The sequence below is a fragment of the Mytilus edulis genome, chromosome 6, assembly GCF_963676685.1.
Source record: "Mytilus edulis chromosome 6, xbMytEdul2.2, whole genome shotgun sequence".
NCBI classification, from domain to species: Eukaryota; Metazoa; Mollusca; class Bivalvia; order Mytilida; family Mytilidae; genus Mytilus; species Mytilus edulis.
In genome coordinates, this window is record NC_092349.1 from 21631838 (window position 1) to 21653762 (window position 21925).

A 21925-nucleotide genomic window follows, 5' to 3' on the forward strand; every position below is an offset into this window, starting at 1 on the left:
GATATTACGAGTGTGTTCTAGTATATCTTTTGATGGCATTAAACTAAACCAAATAATGTGGGTATGTTGCTTGATTTTCATATGATGATGCTACAATTTTTCAAACAGATCAATTGATGTCTTGAGATTGCATGTCAGTAACTGTTAGTGGTCCTTCGTTAATGTATATATTCCAGACCATATGAGTATTTGGATCGTACGCGTACAATCTGGACCGTATACGTATACTCGTACGGTCCGACCATACGCGTACGGTCGGGCCGTATGAGTATACGCGTATGGTCCAGTACGAGCTGACCATACATGTGATTGGATCATATGGGTTATATTTAAACAATATGTATCACAATCTTTATTTTTAGTTTTACAATTTGTTTTTATTACAATTAGATGGATAAACTGAACAAACAAACAATTGAAATTAAACATTTTTTTAATTGCATATCTGAATCCTATGTTGGTACACTCGCCAAAGGTGACACTTGCTACAACCAGTAATGTCATATCTTTTACATTTAAAGATGCTTGCAGTTCATGCATGTTCCTTTGTATTTGCATTTTTTTGTAAAATCGCTAAACATTCTAAAACAATTGTCCTACCATATTATGTTTACTTCAGACATCTTCAATTTCAGTAATCATGATTCAATTAATGAGTAACTGATCGACCTGCTAAATACCACAGAGTAACAGCGTGATTTTTTTTAAATAGTTGGAATATAAAGTGTTTATTTCAATTACAATCGAACTTTTTTATATTAATTTGAAAGTTAAGTTATGTTGATCTTTAATATGCATTTGCGTGTAATAAACTTTACCAACTTCTTAATATTAGACAGACCGTACGCGTACGGTCCGACCGTATGAGTATTTTGAAAAAGTGCGCATACAGTCAAGACCGTACGCGTACGGTCCAAATATACATACGGTCTGGACTGGAACATATAAATCATCGACATTTTTGTATTAGTTTTTTTTTCAGCTTCTTATTCTGACAAAGGACTGAAATTTCTTGTTTCACTATGCGTATTATTCGTTTCTGTGTGTTTTTTTGTATTCTACATAAACTATAGGATAAGAGGATGACTGAACTATCACTAAACTTGTTTAACCCCGCTGCAATAGTGCACCTGTCCAAAGTCAGGAGCTTTGATCCGTCTTAGTCCTTTGTGTTATTTTTTTTTAAATGGTAGTTCATATATATGTTTCAGAATTAACTGTGATGTCCATTTTCACTGAACTAGTACTTTTTTTGGACCAGTTGCAGCCGTCCTCCGTGTGTTGCATTTTCTCACTGGGTTGACTAATCATTGCTTGTCGTTGGGCTGTGTTCTTTTTTATTTGGTTGTTGTCTCTTTCACACATTCCTCTTCTTTATATTCTCAAATGAACAATCAGTATATCTTTAGTAACCAAAATTTAAAAATGAAATTCTTAGAATTCTTAGAATGATAGAACACGTAAAATGTATTTCTTTTTGTAGGATAAAAGATGATTTGTTCTTGAGAATTGACATTACATCAGTTTATGGTAACCATGACGAATTGGTTGAACAATATGGTGTGTCGTTGTCTTAACTTACTATTTCAATATTCAGCAATCTAGTGGTCTTACACATGTTTGATACCAATGCAGTCGGATTTGTAATATTGGTATTTGTTGCCGACATTATTATTGTCTTTTTTGTAATACGTTAAATACAAACACAATGTTTTTAAGATATTTCTAACATCACGCATGGATTCAAACACAGGCACATACGCAAACACACATACACACGTGCATTACAATATTTAATTTCAATATTAAGCGCATGTTCGGTGCAGACGTTTTGAGTTTCGAAACTTTTCTATAAAAAAAAATGTCACTTTTTGCCACTGGTTCGGTTTCTCTCTGAAACTATCATATGGTGAAAGTTAGGAATGTTGCTGAACGAAGACAGAGTTATGTGCCTTTTAGTTGGGATGTTGTTGTTCTCCTTGTCCATCTGTTAATTACATTTTAGTGTTTTGATTTCATCGATATCATCATTTACTATGTTCATGTGACATTCAGGTGGAATATTGTTGTATCCCTCCTTGTCCAACTGTTTATTACAGTTAAGTTTTTTGCTGACATCGATACTATTATAGAGTGTGTTCATGTGACTTTTAGGTGGGATGTTGTAGTATTTCTTGTCCATCTGTCCATTGTAGTTTATTGTTTTGATAAAATCGATTCCATCGTTGATTATGCTGTTGTGTTCAGTGTCTGTCAAATCTGACTAAATAATGTAAAATGATCCTTATGTTTGTTATTGACTTTCAAGTGAACAGTTTGCATTTGAATTAAAATTCAAATGATCATAACACACAATGATTCAATTAAAGCAGAAAAGGTACAGTCAACATTAAATCATCTCAAACTCCCAAAGGGTTCAAATCAAACATTATTGAAAGTTGTTTAACCTATTCTGTAATTGTATTTTGCATGCGATTTGGAATACACTAGTCCTAAGTCTACTAGTTAAAACATAGTCGTCATTTATTCAAACACATTTAATTAAACAGACTACTAATCTATGAATTGCATTATGCAATTCTTCAAAATAAAAGGACCTGTCATCTCCTTGTGACAATTATCATTTACATATTTATGAAGTAATATAACATATTAATTATAACTTTGCAATGTACTTTGAACTTATAAGGATAGTGTTCTCATTGGCAATCATATGACATCTCCTTATCTTTATTGTTTATGTTTAAGGCTGACAACACATTGTATTTGATTGACAACTGGATACAGTTTACCCTGTGATATGATGTGACTTCTAACCCTTTCTTGACACCTGATATTACCTCTGACTTTGGTTTGGGTTGTGTTTTTAAATCTTTTGCTTCTGATGATCACTCTAGCAATTTTTTACCCTTATTCTTATTTTCGTTTTCTGCCGTAAATTGTTGATTCAAAGATGTATATATACGGGTGAGTATGCTTGTTTCTTATATTATAAAGAAAAAAAATATTATTTACATGTTTAATCCTACTCGTTGTATCTTTGAACTTTCTCAGTACTATGAATGCTGTTATAAGCGTAAATGATGCAGCTATTCCACTGATGATAAGCGCTATAGATGTGTAAGATGAGTCTAATTGTAGGATAGAAAACATAATACCTTATTTTAGTTCCATTCAAAAGATTGATTTAACACTTAAATGTTTCTATGTCAAATTTTCCTCCGATACGACCTCTATACAGTAATGTACGTTAAGTTAAATGTGTATTTTTTTTTATATTGCTTAATTTCCAATGTGTATTCATGTATTACTTGATATGTGTGTAACATTCAAAGGCAAATTGTTCATGCATGTTCATGACAACTCTATGGTTATGCTTATATTTTCGTTAAAGAACAAAATCAAGCAAATAGGTATAAGAAGATGAGGTAGGAGTGCCAATGAGACAACTCTCCATCCAAATAACAATTTATAAAAGTAAACAATTGTAAGTCAAAGTACGGCCTTCTACACGGAGCCTTTGCTCAAACCGGACAACAAGCTACAAAGGGCCCCACAAATTACAAGTGTATAACCATTCAAACAGGAAAACTAACGATTTAATCTATATAAAAAACGAAATACAAGAAATGTCTATTTTGTTAATCAATTCTACGACAGAAACCTTATCCATGGGAATAAGGCAATGCAAATGTATCATGTGTATTGTGTTTTATTATTCATATATCAATGCATCATGAATCTGCTTAGCAACTAGTCATTTTGATTTGTACATAGGATGTTCTTCCATGTATAATGATACCAGATATGCACTGCGCGAATCGGTTTGTTATCAAAACATATTTTGTCAAGCTTTTAAATTTGCAAACTTTTTTTCAGTCATAAATGATCCCCTAACAATAATATATATACTCCTGTATTTTAGTTGTTGCTTTGCTGATACATCAATCATTTCCTAGCGTTAATCACTGATACATGTATGAATCTAAATATTGTTAAAGTGACTTACCTTTTGTCTTGGTCGTATGCTGGACTTTGTCAATGGTTGATTCCATAGCCGGGTGTGTGTCAGTCGTTATTTCCAAAGAGGAAGATTTAATTGAACTAGATTCATTGCAATTACACGATGTTTCATTTTGTATTCTTGTAACTGCCAAACTTGCTTCGACGTCTATAACAAATGTATCTTTTTTTAATCCTTTTTAGGAGAATTAAAAACACATACAAAAATATGTAAATAAACCAATGATGTATCAGGGTGATATGAGAAACGTTTTCTTTTATCTTTTGTTTGTCTTGCATTTCCAAAATACTTAACATTTAAAACATTAATGAAAAAAGGACACGTTGATTACATGGTTGCATTTGATTTCGTGTTAGATCGGTTCGGAGTATTATACTGGAACTGTTTTTATGTAATTAAAGGAGCAATGTCTGCTTATAGTACTACACATACTTATTATCTTTCTACTTTCATAATGTGAGGAACTCGATGCATTTCAAACTTAGATTAGGAACATCCGTTTTAAATTTTCCTAGAAGTTCAATATTTTTGTGATTTTACTTTTTAAAATGTTACTTTACCGTAATAGTACGGCAGCTTTGTGAAAAAATGTGCACATCCTGCTACAAGCATGAAATTTGGCATAGAACTTTCTCAACTATTACTCTTTCATTTCAGATAGAGAGGCATTTGAAAAAATGTCTCACTTCCGGTAAAATTCAAGATGGCGGACATCATAGCCCAGTATTTGAGGATACTGTGTAAATAGGTGTTTTTATCTTGCTGCTATAATAATATTTGGTACAAACCTTTGTTATGTCCTACTTTTGGATATATTATATAGATTTGATGTCTTTAAAAATCCTACTTATGGTAAAATCTTACATAGCGGACATTGTACTAGAATAAGCTTATTTTTAGCGAGGGTGATTGAAATATCTTTTGACGTATTGCTAATATCATTGAATTGTGCAGGAACTTTTCTTTGATGCTGGTCATGGATAAAATGTAATAAGACATATCTCTTTAAAACTTTTACTTCCGGTAAAATTCAAAATGGCGGACCTAGAAATATCATTTTTTTATTTTGATATTCAATTTTTTTTCAAAATGTTAAGAAAATAGTTTTGTGTGCTTTTGGATTTAAGTTATCATTTAAACCATTTATTCTATTCTGTAGTTAATGTTTGAATACAAAGTTAACACTTCCGGTAAATAAAACCAATATGGCGTAATTTTCAAAGATGAGTCCTCAATCCATATCTTCGATGTAGAGTTTTGGATAGATTGATTAAAATAAAATAAAATCACTAAAATACTAAAACATCTTTAACATTACTGATTTATGGCCGCAATACATGTTTATTCACAATCGGACAGCTGATTTTCCTCATTTACAAAGACCGTGTTATTATTTCTTACATCAATAATGTAAAAGCTTCTGATAAGTTGAAGAGGCCTCACAAAGAGTTGTCCAAAAGGGTTCCAATGGATCATATTTTCCCCTTCGCTATTCATAAGGGTCTGGACTAGTAGACATAGGGACCAGTTCCAAGACTGTTACTCATCCACACCCGCCATGGTATATTGCATGTTGTACATGTTGACAAAAACTAGACCGAGTCGTTAAAATAGCCTCATAAGCGTCTGGACTAGTAAGCATAGGAAAAAATTCCAAGCTTTTTACTCATCCACACCCGCCATGGTATATTCCACGTTGTACATGCTGACAAACACTAGACCGAGTCGCTCAAATAGCATCAGTAAGTCTTTCCTCTTCCAAAAACATGTTGTCTTGCTTCGCAAAACCCATCTGATAAGTTTGTTCGATCTTACTACAACACCACGTATCGTTTTATCAATGACATTATCAAATCCATATCTGGTGATGATGGCAGATCAATCATCATTCAAATCATAAAATCACATCTTCAAATCTATATCATGTGATGTTGGCTGATCAATCATCATTCTAAATCATAAAGTCACATCTTCCAATGCCATCATTGTCAACAACAAAGTTCCCTTTCAAGTAAACGTGCATTTGAAAGGTCATGGACAGATGTATATCTATAGCTTTTCCCACTTCCAAATGCATGCTAAAGTTCGTCTGCCCCTATGTCACGGAATAACGAAACAGCAATGACAGCAACATCAGTATCGATTGTTTGAGTCATGACTCAGTTAAGTCTGTGTATCACTGCATCAGACACATTTGGATGTAAGAAAGGTTGCCACGGTTGTTGTTAATGTGGAAAATGAAGTCTCCCGTGCACTGCGTCGTGTGCATGTGGTGGTGACTGGGAATTAACATGTTTTGTTGGCCAAATAGTTGTCACTTTTAATATGTTTTTGTACTTATTTTGTTTTAATCAATCTATCCAAAACTCTACATCAAAGATATTGATTGAGCACTCATCTTTTGACATTTAGGCCATAATGTTTTTTTTTACTGGAAGTGTAAACTTTGTATTTAAATATCAACTACAGAACACGATTGTTGGTTTAGAGGTCAAATGACCACCACAAAAAAAAAACAACACCAGAAGTTTAATATCAAAATAAAAAAATGATATTTTGCAAATCTTGAATGTTATATAAAGTAGAGATTTCTAATACCAATTTCATTATTAGTCTAATAAGTGAGCAATAATAACAAAAAGGCTAACATGATTAGAGCACAACTGTTTACAAAGATGACAACTGACCCGAGCAATTAACGACGGTGTTAGGTAGATTTACTCCGTTTCGGCATGTGAAACTGTAACTACGAAGGTCTGTTACTCTTTTTGTTATCCATTTACAGGTTGAAATAGAAAGACGGTCACAGTCAAAACAATTGCTGCAATCTCTGAAAAATAATCGTAATTAATTATAATTAGATTAGCGTTCTATTTGATTTTTTCTTGCTGCAGTGTAATTGTAAATTTAAGCTGACAAGGATTGGACGATTGAAAAATCACACAATTCTAGATTTATGCTAAAATATGTTAATATTAGAATGAAGGTTTATTTTTTTTTAAATTGTCATGAACACATGATGAACATAGTTATTTTAATCACACAATTATATCAAAACGCATTGAGACGATTGACATTGTGCAATAAATAGTTGGTTGTATAGCTAGCTTTACCTATCACTTGTTTCTTGTATGACAGAGGCATACAGACTAGTACCAGCGATGGTTACACAAAAATCAGCAATGCCAAAATACACACGAAGCACCTGCGAAGTGCACGTGAAGTACCAGCATCCAGGACAAAGAAAAGAGCAGTCCCAAGTACACGTGAAGTATCAGCATTCAGGACAAAGAAAAGAGCAGTCCCAATTACACATGAAGTTCAAATTTTATGGCAAGCAGTAATGTCTGTATCAATTCGACAAAAGTTTCTTTTGTCCATTTATAGTGTACATTTTCCTTCTTTTTTTTTGGTTTTATTAATATAATTGTGAATCCCCACTGAGTTATTGAGATTTTCAAGCAATTCCTTATTCTTAAATGTGGAGTACACACATTACATCAATGCTTTATTCACATCTGTAAAAATCGAATAACTGATGTATTGTTCTTTTCATTTGATGTTTCGAACAATTTGACAATTTTATATATTGCTAAATATTCATCTTTAAAGAAATGTACTAGCTGCTTGATTTAACAAAAAACAAGTTAAACACAAAAATACTGAACTCCGAGGTTAATTCATATCGAAAAGTTCAAGACTAGATGGCAAAATTAGAAACTCAAACGCATCAAAAGAATAGATAACAACTGTACTATTTCACAGATGATATCAGATGTGTTCCTTACGTCGTAACTACAATCCCCTTCCCTTTCATGATTATGACCTAACGAATTAGACATTTTACTGGATTTTTTATAACATGAGCAACACGACGGGTGCCACATATGGATCAGGATCTGCTTTCCATACGACGCACATGAGCTCACCCCCAGTTTTTGGTGGGGTTCGTGTTGCTTATTTATTAGTTTTATATGTTGTGTCATGTGTACTATTGTTTATCTGTTTGTCGTTTTCACTTTTCGCCATGTGATTGTCAGTTCATTTTCGATTGATGAGTATCTGGTATCTTTCTTCCCTTTTTCATGACTTTGTACAGGCATTGTCTTCTATAAAAAAAAATGGAGGATTAAACCTTGGTTTTAAGCTAGCAACACTTCTCACTTGTACGACCGTCGCATCAAACTTCGTTATATTGACAACTATGTGCGAACAAAACAAACAAACATAATTGGTTTAAATGTCAAAAATAGAGGTACAGCAGTCAGCATTGTATTATAATCGTAATCACTATAAAAACAAAGAAATATGTAACAAAGAAGCACCAACAGGTATATAGACAAATAACATTAGCAAAACTAAAAGACAACAATACAAAAATATAAAATAGAACAATAACACAATGACAAGATGTAATAGTTCAAAGTCACGTCATATGTTAAAAAAAACAACAGAAAAAAGGCCTAAAACAAAGTACATTAGCAACAATGAATGACTATCATACACAAATTATCATAGAATAATAACACCATGACTATGATGTAATAGTTCAAAGCCACAAAAAAAGCATAAGAAAACGTACATTAGCAACACTGAATGACAACCATACACAAATTATCATAGAACAATAACACAATAACTGTGATGTATACGTACAGAGTCACTTCAAATGGGTGGTTGTCTTATTTGTCGATGTCGCATGGTGACGTTTCCGTAGATTTTAATTTTTCAAGCTATTATAAACTGTGCATTCTTTGTGAGTATTTAAATATATACAGCTATATTTAAAACGTGCAAATTGCAAATTATAAAAAATGTCTTCAAGAAACAGAACTTTTTTCTGCTATATGAGCTGAATGGGTTCAATATTGTACTCTTAATACAAACACGCTGGTACTCTTATAATTATATGTTCACTATGATATACTAGAGTCCGGTAAATGGAAGATCCAGTGTAAAGTTCATGTCACGTAAAAATATCAGGAACAAGAGATGTTGATGATACACAAATGTATGGAATTGATATAATCTATAATGAAATATCAACTGCGAGTCACAATATTTGTCTGTTTGTCTGTTTGTCTTTTTTTTTCAGTCGTGGCGTTGTCAGTTTATTTTTAGGAGTTTAAATGTCCGTCTGGTACTGTTCGCCCCTCTTTTACTTGACGTCACGAAGTCGTGATATGCATTTGTAAAACGGAGCTTAGCTGAGTGATACAAGCTGTGGTAAAACAACGATGACATCATATTTGCTACTTGCATAAATATTTTTTTTTGTTTTGAAATGTGTGACTTCTTCATTTATATTTTTCTCATGTCATGAGTTCTATGTATATACACCCTACTACAGTCAAAACGTTGGTCAGTTTCACAAACATAAAAATAGGATAGTACGCACTTCTCTATTCACGCATTGTCTTTTTACCACAAGACATTTTTTTTTATATTTGCTTAATCCTGTTAAATGCGTCAATGTTCGAAGCCTTCTAAACATAGTTTGATATCACGACCAGAGACGCATAGTAAATGTCATGACCCGTTGACGGCAGACATTGAAGAAATATCTACCAATACAATAACTAAGTCCTGTACCATGCATCAATGGTCAAAGCGTTAACGATCAGTCATTGATTAATATACTTCATTAATGAAATACCTATAATTGTAAAACCAAAGATGTTGATATCTTTGTTGATCATTCTGAAAGTTTGGATCTTATTATATGCAGTATAATCTAAGGGAGAATTAAAACTTGAAGGTTGGGTGTTGGGGAGAACAGATAATATCAAGGCACAACAGGTAAAAACGATGACAAAAATAAGATTAGTTCACTAAATAATATCCAGTCAAGTACGACCGAATGACCAACATGAACCAACACCAAACACATTAGCTGATATCCAGTATCCTGGAGTGCAGTCGGATATTGATTCAAACTGTTAATTGTGTTGAATTTCGTAAAAACGTCAATTCATACTTACACGAGAAGATCTCTGATGTTGTTGTTATTATCAAATACGTGTATTTCTATAATGTCTATTGGATTTCCTGTTATGTATCTACAATTAAAAATTAATTCGTTTTCATAGGCATTAAACGCTTATGTTCAATCTTCAACTTTTGTACTTCTCGTTGTAACAGTTTTACTTTATCAGTTAGGGGCATTACTTAAACAAGTAATTTTTTTAAGTTACTTATATAAGTGTTTATGAAAATAAAAAAAATTACTTAATTAAGTTATTTTAAATTTCAATAAAACATAGACTTAATGTAGTTTTGATGAGTTTTTACATAATTTCATGTCATAAAGTTAAAAATTTATTATATTTGAGAGGTTTATAGAGATGAAGGGTTATTTTAAAAATTATGACAAAAATATTACTCGAATAAGTTATTTGATACATTTTTAATAAAATTAGTATTAAAACTTATTTAAGGAACATGTGTACTTGGTTTGGGTTACAAATTATAAATAACTTCAAGTCTTAATCAATTCACAAGTATATATCTATTTATATCAGTCTACCTTCAAGATTTTGGAGGAAAATGAGAATTTAATTGTCCCAAGATACCAATCTTTGACCAAGAAGCGTCGGTATGAAAATAATATTCAGAAAAGTTACCTATGTAAGTAATATTTAAAATAGCCTCGTTTTCAACATTACTTGAATAGGTAATTTTAATTGTTACTTGTTTAAGTAATACCCCTGACTGTTTATAGCTGTACCAAATAGATTTGCTTAATTTACTTTTGATTGCGTCAATATAGCGTTGAAACATAAAACGAAACATTATCTCCCAAAACACCGAATATACCAATCTTATGTTACATGAAGTCGATATTAATATATTTTCAGTGAATAGTTTCTCTTGTAATATACGTTAACTTTATTTATCATATACTTAGCATTGGTATTATAGCTTTTGCATATGTGTAATGAGCGGAAGTACACAAGCCATAATTTCCCACCTGGGCTGATAACCCATATCAGGGGCATCTCGTGCACAAAACCCATAATAGTGCCTCTCTAGCAAGTAACTTCCGGTATTTCGGTATCGGTTGATTACTTTTCCATTGTGACGTCAGATATTTTGGAAAAGACCATGTATTAATCTCTTTAGCATATACTTCCGAAGATTGTGTTATGTATGGCAAATAAACAAATAAAATAACTGAAACAGCCAAAACCTTTATATAAAAGTTAAATTTCGAATCCAACAAATACACTATAATTGCCAAACAATAACATCACTAACTCCATATTTATGTCAAACAAAAGTAACTCTTTTAAACAGTTACTTAACCGTTTAAACTTCGCAAGAACTTAAATCAGTAAATGTTCTTACACCGATATGCAGTTCTCATTCTCCTGTTTCCGTCGAAATTTCATTTAAAACTTTTAAACAACACTCGTTTAAAAGACAAATTCGTGATTTAAAGCGTGCAGATTATGAAGGTCTTCAAAACCAGTTGAACGATATTGACTGGGATGATGTTGTTTTTAATTCAAATAATACAAAATGAGATTTATATGAACTTTGTCAGAACATTCGAAAGTACTGTAAATAGGTATATACCTAATAATACTATTACAGTAAGATCAATTGATAAACCTTTTATGAACAACTTGATAAGAAACGAGATAAGACATCGTAATAGAATTCACCACAAAGCGAAAACTTCAAATAATCCAGATAACTGGAAACAATTTAGAGAAATTCGTAATGGAATTATCAGCTTAGTTAGAAAGGCAAAAGAAGATTATAAGTGCAAACTGACATCTCAACTTATTGACAAAAATATTCCTCCTGGTAAATGGTGGCGCATTGCCAAGTCTGTATCAAATTTTACTAAAAATAGAGATTCATCCCTTTTTTGGAACATGTTGGCCAAATGTTTATTCGTCCATTGGAAAGAATTCATTTCAGAAAGTTTTTCGTCAACTCTAAAAAGTATACATGCAGGTGTCCTCCAGGGATCAGTTTTATGACCCTTTCTGTTTCTTGTTTATATAAATGATATAGCAAATGACATTTCTAGTGATATTAGACTTTTTGCAGATGACACCTCTTTATTTGTTATAGTAGATGATGATCCTGCTGTAGCAGCTGCTTTTTCGACTGATGACTTGGATGTTATCTCAAATTGGGCAAAATCATGGGCTGTTCAATTTAACTCTAAGAAAACTAAAAATATTGTATTTACTAGAAGGGAAAGGGATCATCCACCTGTATTTTTTGGGATAAATGGGGAAGAGGTGGAGAAAATAAATATTCACTGTCATCTTGGGGTAACATTTCAGTCATCAGCTTCATGGAACTCACATATTGATATTATTTATAAAAGAAAGCATGCTCTCGTCTATCTGTGCTTTGTCAAGTTAAACATTTATTAGATAGAAGTTCACCTATACGTATTTATGACGCTTGTCTTAGACCTGTATTAGAGTATGGTGATGTTGTATGGGGCAATTGCTCCCAGCACGAGTCTGAGCTTCTTGAAAATATTCAGATATAAACCGCTGGAATTATTACAGGTTTACGACGTAATTTCTCCAGACAAAAACTTTATATTGAATTAGGGTTAGAAACTCTGGAGAAAAGACGTAATAAACATAAGCTTATACCATTCTATAAAATATCAAATGGGTTGACTGACACCTGCATACTTATATGAGTTAGTCTAGCTATATCTTCCCAGACAAACCCCTTATACCTTGAGGAATGAAAATAACACTTTCCAACCGCCTCTTGCTAGAACTTGTTCTTATTTTAATAGTTTCATTCCTTCCACTATAAGACTTCGGAATAGTCTTCCTTTGAGTTTACAAAAATCCCCAAGTTTTGGTATATTTAGTAGTGGACTGGAAAAGTTTTATAGGACTGATGCTATATTTAAACCTTTCAACTATGGGATAATGAAACTTAATATAAGTCATTGTCAACTCAAAAATAATGCTAGCAACCTAAATTCTCATCTGTTTAATCAGTTCTTATCCGAGAACACTGTTTGTGCAAACTGTTATCATCCTGTTTAGGATAACAAACATTTCTTTTTCATTTGCCATAAGTACAATGATGTAAGACAGATCCTTTTTTGATTCCATTCACTCCATTGCTGATAATGTTGATATAAATATTGAATTATTACTTTTTGGAAACAGATTATTTTCATTTGATATTGTATTGCTATTTTTAAATCTGTTCATTAAAACTTACTTATTTTTTGTTTCATTTTGTTTTATTTTTCATTTTTTTCTCCTCTACTTAAACATTAACTCATTTTATCCACTAAGCAAGCTTAGTGTCTCTTTCAAGCCATATATATCTATACTATTAAACGAGAAGACCTCATTTTGTGTGTCGCTTCTCTTCTTTCCACAATAAATAAATCAGCCACTGTGTCCTATAGGTACAGTGCATGGTCGCATTTGTCATCCGTTTATATGATCATTCAGATAGAGTTATGTTGGGAAAAAAACGAGAAAAAAGGCATCCGGATATTGTCCCGTCATTGGACGAAATTTTAAGTCAGATTAGACTTCCGGTTTGCGTTTTTCTGTATACTTTGAACATACATATACTACGAATAAAGTGTATTTTAATTCTATCTGCTATCATTTTCAAGTTTACTATCCACGGCGGTCACAGAGTTTATTAAATGGAGAGGGTCTGTATACTATATCAATTGACCACCATGGATCGATTGGTAAACTTGGAATTGAAAGTAAATACACTTTATTTATATAGTAATGAATGTTCATAATATACAGATAAGCGCTAAAATTATTCATGTGAACTTTTGATACCTTTTCTGAAATTCTCCAGTCATTAAATCTTTTACAAAATTCATTTATTACAACAAAAAAAAAGATGTGGTATGATTGCCATGTTGAGACAACTCTCCACAAGAGACCAAAATGACATTGAAATTAACAACTATAGGTCACCGTACGGCCTTCAAAAACGAGCAAAGCCAATACCGCATATTCAGCTTTAAAAGACCCCGAAATGACGATGTAAAACAATTCAAACGAGAAAACTAGCGGCCATATTTATGTACAAAAAATGAAAGAAAAACAAATATGTAACACATAAACAAACGACAACCACTGAATTACAGGTTCCTTATTTAAATGTTCATAACATACTAAATGTATGTTCATATTGAAATTGATAGAAAGCCAAAAATTGGGAATTTTGGAAATGAAGGAGCAGGGATAAAAAAAAAACATTTTCCTGTCCCCAATAACCTATGACTTATGATGCATTTGCTGAAATTCTCCAGTCGTTCAATATTTTACAAAATTCTTCCAACAACACTTTACATACTTTAAACTACGCTCTGAATGCCCGCGATTTCGCCGGTGTGTTCTAGTATATATATATATTTCTAATGACTTATAAAGGATATTTGCATGTTTCAAGGTTCTTGCATACATGATGAGTAATTGCCTATATACTAAAATAAACTTTGCATATAGTAAGTAACACTGTAAACATATATTTGATCGTGTGTGCTCATAAGTAGAATGCATGTTCCACTATATTGCATTATTTTAAATACAGTTGTTATAATTGAATTATACCTTGAACATTTTATATTGAGAGATCTTTTATAGGCTGTGCCTGTTGCTCAACCCTTTTCATATCTTAATGAATAAAATACGATTGTTTAAAATCAAAAATCCATATTTATTTATGTTACTATTTCCTATAGAGGCATTTTGAAACATTGAAAATTTGGAAGAGTGTTATGATCATTACTACTCCATGTTTCTTGAACTATAAAATGATTCGTAATTATCAATGGCATTTGTTAGAAAGTACTAAACTATTCCCACAAAATTAAAGTACCCGAAAATTTTGACGTCGTCATAAAAAATATCTGATATCACAATTGAAAAGTTACAGTTATCATTTACTTACACATCGGTCAAAGCCACGTTGTTCCTGAAAACATCACCAGGTATGCTAGTAAGACTGTTGTACGATAAACCCCTACATTAGATTTAAAAAAAAAATTGTATTCCATTTAAATGACTTAAACTTCTACTGAAACAAACAGAAATCAAATGGCAAATTAAAAATAGTAAATGCAGCTGACGAGGATTATACAATTGGAAATCACATATATTTGAAACAATCAAAAGAATGTTAAATAATAGAATGAAAGTCTACGAATGGTTTATTATATTTTTCCAAAAATGCACAGTAATAAAAAAGCTCTCTGTAATTGTTTTAATAGGAATATAACTCAATTACTTAATGGTGAACTCGACTAGTTTTTAATCTTTCACATTGTTCTAAAAAAAACTTCAATCAAGTATGGTAGTTATATATTTCCTCGATAAATCCCTACATTAAATAAAACAAACCAGTTTTTTTTTCAATTTAATGTTTAACATTACGAAAACCGAGAATCATTCATAAGACCAATTCACAAGAACATATAATATGTCGATAGCAAAGGAAGAACTATTTTACAACGTGTTATATTCTAGTTTTATTTGACATCATAGTCACTACATCCCTTAACTACTAGTGGACTAAAACGGATTCAGCAACAGCGAAAAGTAGTCTTTATCAAGCAAATTTTACTAATCATATAAACATCAAAGAAAAATAGTTATCTATTTCTAGATAATTTAATTTTGGATGTAACGTGTCTTCTGATTGGATGATGTCGTTTTGTTTATCAGGTCATAGACATAATTTTGTCATGTGACCGTGACGTCTGAACAGGTTCATTAAATAAAAATGAAACTAATGAATAATAACAGGTGTATAGATATAAGAAGATGTGGTCTGAGTGCCCTTGAGGTAACTCTCGATCCAAGTCACAATTTGTAGAAGTAGACAATTATATGTAAAAGTATAGCCTTTAACACGGAACCTTGGCTCACACCAAACAGTAGATATAAAGGGCCCTAGAAATGACTAGTATAAAACCATTCAAACAGGAATACGAACTGTCTAATCTATATAAAAACGAAAAACGAGAAACGCTTGTGAACCACATCAACAAACAACAACCACTTAACAACAAGTTCCTGATTAAGGACAGTTGAAAACAAATGCAGTGGGTTTAAACGTTTTAACAGGCACCAACCTTCAACCTAAACTGAAATACTAGAGTTACATCACAACTTAGAAAGACACATATTTGCCGAAAACAACACTAGAATGCTAGCGTGGACACAACCTGCACTTATCTTGGTCGCCTACAACCATCGCAATGCAATGTAATTTGTTTTCATAGAATACGTCAAAACAACTCATCAAGCTCTGCTCGATAAAATTGCATAAGTCACACCACAAATCATAGATCCGCTCATATTTGTCCATTTGACATACATATTATAGGTGTATACGATAGACGGATTAGGCATTTCGGATGACCCATCTCAATTTTCCTGGTTTGTCAATGTTGTATAATTTGAGGGGAGTAAAACATCACGCAACTACATTAAAGGACAACTATATTTACTATTGCAATAGTTGACATGCCGTTTGTGATTTTTAAAATACTGTTATTTCTTTTATTGTGTTGTCTTTAAACATAACGTAATAGCCGGCTGTCTTCGTTTTTTTTTTTTTTTTTTTTTAGGATATCAGAAAAAAATCTTCGTTGAGTGTGTATTACACATTGCATGTTATGTTTGATGAGGTCAAGGTACATTGAAATTCACTCCGAAACACACATTAATTCCTCTCATGTTATCTCAAAGAATAAAAAAAAAATTCTGTTTGTAATTCCTTTCAATTTCAAAGATAAAGGCATGGGGATTCTTCTTTTGTATTGTATAATATTATGACATTATTATTATGACAAACAACTTTAAAAGAATTTTGTTGGTTGTTCTGTCAAATGTTTCGAACAAACTCTCTCCAAATGAAAAAAAAAGGTTTTATCCTAATGCAGTAATAAACCATTTAGAAATTCTGGACAACTCATGGACCAGGACACAACAGAAACACAGCATTAAAATGTAACACCTTTTACATTCGGGTGTGTTGGAATCTACTTTAAACGTTAATACTGGTAAAAAAAAAACAAAAACAAAAGACAACCTTCTCGGAATTCATTATTTTAATATTTTCATGCTACATTTTGTCTTGGTAGTTTTTGAAATTCATAATTTGAGAAGAACTAAAATATGGGTTAAGTGAAATGACAAGAAATGATGGGTGTATTTGATTACAAGTTGCTAAAAGAGGGACGTAAGATACCAGAGGGACAGTCAAAATGTATGCTAACTTACTTATTCCATTATAATATTCGTGCCAATAAAACCATTCAAAGTTTAATGACAAAATATTCAAAGATTAAAAAAAAAGTTGGGGTTCATTTTTCACATAAAGTATACACCAGGAAAAAATGCGTGTTCAAAGAACAAAAAAATACATGCAGTGTATTCTCCCCTCCGTCATGCTTGAATGCAATACGACGAAGTACGTTGAGTTATGTCTGTTATGTCGAGTAAAGTCATTTTATTGGAAATCTCTATTAACTTGTTTTGTACATAACACACGTTGCATTTAAGACCAATATCTTAAAAAGTAAAATTAAATGTGGTATCGTTTTCTACAACGATAATTTGTTCAGCCGAAATATTTGTCTACACGATGTTGTAGCATCATGTGCGTATGATATTATTTTGTTTCATTAACGTTGCGCATTTTTTTCCTTATCTGCACAACACTGTCTAACAGTAGTATTTATAATCAGAATGTCGTGATTATGGTAAACGCATATATATTATCATAAGGTCGGTTGACACAGTATATCATGAATCATTAATAAATATTTTTCTCGAAAAATTTGAAGCTTTAAGCAAACTTGGCATTTGATAGTTTTGGTAGCAGGTGACTGTCCCTCTTGTATCTTTCGTCCCTCTTTTATTGATAATCAATACTTACAGGAATCTCAAAGCAACATTAGTGGAAAACAGATCACGTGGCAAATTCGTCAAACTATTCCTTTCAATGTATCTTTAAAAAGGGAAAAAATGTTAAAGACACAATCAAATGTAAATACAAAAATGAAGGGATAAAAAGTCCACGCGTTAGTAACGTTAACACAGAAGGATTATTTATGTATATAAGTAATCAAAAAACAAAAAAATGCAATCGATTGTTTTGTTTTACAACTTTTTATAATTGATGTCAGAGTCAACTCTAAACACACTTCTTTTCTAAAATATTACAGATTATCAAAATGAATCGGGAAAAGCGAAAAGTGAGCTTTTACCACAATTTTGATCTATCATGTATTAACTTCACTAGAGGATGATAGAATTGTTAGGATTGACATATGAAAGATTCAATTATAACTGACATAGTGTGATATGAAACGATTCCCATGTCTTATACCTAACGATTGCTAATGAGTGTAGGTTTTTTTTCTAGAAAGTATGAGTCTTAAACATTGTAAATTATTGGCACTAGTGACCTAAAATAAACAAGTGATGTAAATAGATGCGTCTTGAAAATTCCCAATATAATCGGGTATTGATAATGACTGAACAGCTTCATTTAATAAAAATGAAACTAATGAATAATAACAGGTGTATAGATATAAGATGATGGGGTCTGAGTGCCCTTGAGGCAACTCTCGATCCAAGTCACAATTTTGTAAAAGTAGACAATTATATGTAAAAGTATAGCCTTTAACACGGAACCTTGGCTCACACCAAACCGCAGCTATAAAGGGCCCCAGAAATGACTAGTATAAAACCATTCAAACAGGAATACGAACTGTCTAATCTATATAAAAACGAAAAACGAGAAACACTTGTGAACCACATCAACAAACAACAACAACTTAACAACAGGTTCCTGATTAAGGACAGTTGAAAACAAATGCAGTGGGTTTAAACGTTTTAACAGGCACCAACCTTCAACCTAAACTGAAATACTAGAGTTACATCACAACTTAGAAAGACACATATTTGCCGAAAACAACATTAAAATGCTAGCGTGGACACAACCTGCACTTATCTTGGTCGACTCCAACCATCGCAATGCAATGTAATTTGTTTTCATAGAATACGTCAAAACAACTCATCAAGCTCTGCTCGGTAAAATTACATAAGTCACACCTCAAATCATAGATTCGCTCATATTTTGTCCATTTGTCATACATATTATAGGGGTATACGATAGACGGATTAGGCATTTTGCATGACCCATCTCTATTTTCCTGGTTTGTCCATGTTGTATAATTTGAGAGAAGGAAAACAGATCACGCAACTACATTAAGGTGGTACCTAACACCACAGGGAGATAACTCTGTAAAATCAGCTAAACGTTTTAATTACGTTGTGTTGTTAAGGGAATATTAAGCTTCTCAATGATCAAAATAAGTGTTTCTCAAACTGCTATATAAACCAGTGTAATTTTTCTGATAAAACGGTTGGTTCAAATTTTTTGAAATTTTTATATTTTTGTAAAAGGGTCAAAGTAAATATTTTGTCAAAATTTTAAGAAAATTAAACGACCCAAATTAATTTTAGCTGAAGTGTTGGGTACCACCTTAAATGACAACTATATTTACTATTGCAATAGTTGACATGGCGTTTGCGATTTTTAAAATACTGTTATTTGTTTTATTGTTTTGTCTTTAGACATAACGTAATTGTCTTCGTTTTTTTTGTTTGTTTAGGATATCAGAAAAAAATCTTCGTTGAGTGTTCATTACACATTGCATGTAATGTTTGATGAAGGTCAAGGTGCATTGAAATTCACTCCGAAATACACAATAATTCCTTTCATGTTATCTCAAAGAATAAAAACAAAATCTGTTTGTAATTCCTTTGAATTTCAAAGATAAAGGCATGGGTCTTCCTCTTTTGTATTGTATAATATTATGACATAATTATTATGACAAACAACTTTAAAAGAATGTTATTGGTTGTTCTGTCAAATGTTTTGAACATACTCTTTCCAAATGAAATGAAAAAAAACGGATTTATCCTATTGCAGTAATAAACCATTTAGAAGACGTTCTGGACAACTTATGGACCAAGACACAACAGAAACACAGCATTAAAATGTAACACACACAGAAACGAAATATAATATAACAATGTCTATTTCCATGACTTGGTGCAGGTCATTTTAAGATAAAAATGGAGGGTTGAACCTGGTTTTGTGGTATGCCAAGGATTGTTGATTACAAAGGTGTAAATTAAGTGAGATGATTTCAGATTTTCTTGTGATGTTACCCTTTCCATGTAGAAGAATTGTAGCACCGTTTCATCTATACCATAAATCTCCACGAGGAAACGCAACTAAAGAGCTTTGATTTCATGTCAAATAATTTCAACAAAATAATGAAGCTTTTATTTCAGGGACTTAAGTATCAAAAAGATAATACAAAAAGGATAACAAAACACGGAAAGTCCCTTATCAAATGGCAAAAAAAGAGCTCAAACACAACAAATGCATGGAAACAACTGTCATATTCCTGACTTGGTTCAGACATTTCCTTAAGTAGCAAATGGTGAAGTAACGTTGAAGTTATCTCTTAGGATATTTTACGGATGTGATCATGAGTTTGTTTATCGTTATGGAATCTCTGTGCCACTGATGACTACCGAATTGTTCCAGTTGTCATAACCACAATCCTGTCGTCTTGTCTCGATTGTCACATAATTGAATATCAAAGAATTTGAATTGTCACTAAGATTAGCAATACAACGGGTTCCACATATGGAACATGCTCTGGCTACCTGTCGGGGGCGACTATGATCAACCTAAGTTTCGGGTTTGTATTTCTCAGTCATCAGTTTTCAAATGTAGTGTTTTCGAGACAATTGTGTGACATTGTTGAAATGGAGCTTATTTCACTGTATTGGATACCAAAATGACATAATTGCTATAGTGGAATCAAAGGATACCAAATTATTCATTAGGAAAATTCTATCATGTCAGTTAACATACTAAAATGATAACAAGTATTTGTACTTACAAATGTTCCAATGCCACATTGTTCTTGAAAACATCAGCAGGTATACTTGTTAGATTGTTGTTCGTTAACACCCTACATTTGATAAAACAAACCAATGTTTCAATTAAATGTTTTGTTGTAGAAATTAGATGAAGTACTTAAAGAAGAGTAATTCTTATCTATACAAATCCCTTTGAACTGTACAAAATGTACGTACCAGTTTTATAACGAAGTATTTCGTTGTATTAACTTATGATGTGAATAAACACACCCCAATTAAGATAGAAAACCTTGTCATTCGTTGGTTGTTTTATACATGCTATAATAGGTGTTGATTGTTTTATGTCCACTTATAATATACCTGTTACTATACAAAGTGGTACAGGTTTCAGCTATTAATCTTATTATTCAGAACGTTTAATTTGTTTGACACTTTAATAGACTTTCGATATGTTTTCAATACTTTGGATGTTTGGTCGTTGTGCTCATTCAGGTATGTCACAGCCGTCTTAAATAATAGTTATCACGTACTATGAACGTTCAAGTTGAACACTAAGATGCTGTATAAATGTTTTGAAACATTTTTTTTTATAATGAATTTTCTTTATTGTAACAAATAGACTAGCACAACATGTATTAACAAAGGTGTACAGAATGGCATTTTCAAACAAAGGAAGTATTAAATATTAAAACAACATTTGAATATATATGATGGTGCATTAGTAGGTTGAAAATAAATAAATATCTTATAACATTGAAATCTTATGTGTTCTTGCAGTATACATATGTGGTGTTTCAATCAAGTTTCAACATTTATTGTCTATTCTATGATAGGAGCCCAGGGACTCCAGTATTTTTTTTATATTCCTTTACAGAGAGGTTTTTAAATGAAATATATTTTTCTAAGTTCAAGTGTTCCTTTAAAAAGTTTTTTAAAGCATTTTAAT

At 31.9% G+C, this 21925-nt stretch overlaps 1 protein-coding gene across 1 annotated transcript; it reads right to left on the bottom strand.

Moving 5' to 3' along the window:
* Positions 1-1833: 1833 nt before the first annotated feature.
* On the bottom strand, positions 1834-4166 carry LOC139526018 (uncharacterized). The gene is made up of 3 exons (XM_071321198.1): positions 4010-4166; positions 3016-3131; positions 1834-2263 (listed from the first exon to the last, which is right to left on the bottom strand). Exons 1-3 carry the CDS (start codon positions 4053-4055, stop codon positions 1991-1993), a joined length of 435 nt encoding a protein of 144 aa, XP_071177299.1. The 5' UTR covers positions 4056-4166; the 3' UTR covers positions 1834-1990.
* Between the last annotated feature and the right edge of the window lie 17759 nt (positions 4167-21925).

Coding starts and splice junctions, on each gene's coding strand:
- LOC139526018 (XM_071321198.1), bottom strand. CDS start 4,055: ATGGAATCAACCATTGACAAAGTCCAGCATACGACCAAGACAAAAG. Junction 3,132..4,009: donor GCATACGACCAAGACAAAAG/GTAAGTCACTTT, acceptor TCCTACAATTAG/ACTCATCTTACACATCTATA. Junction 2,264..3,015: donor CAACGAGTAGGATTAAACAT/GTAAATAATATT, acceptor TACATTATTTAG/TCAGATTTGACAGACACTGA.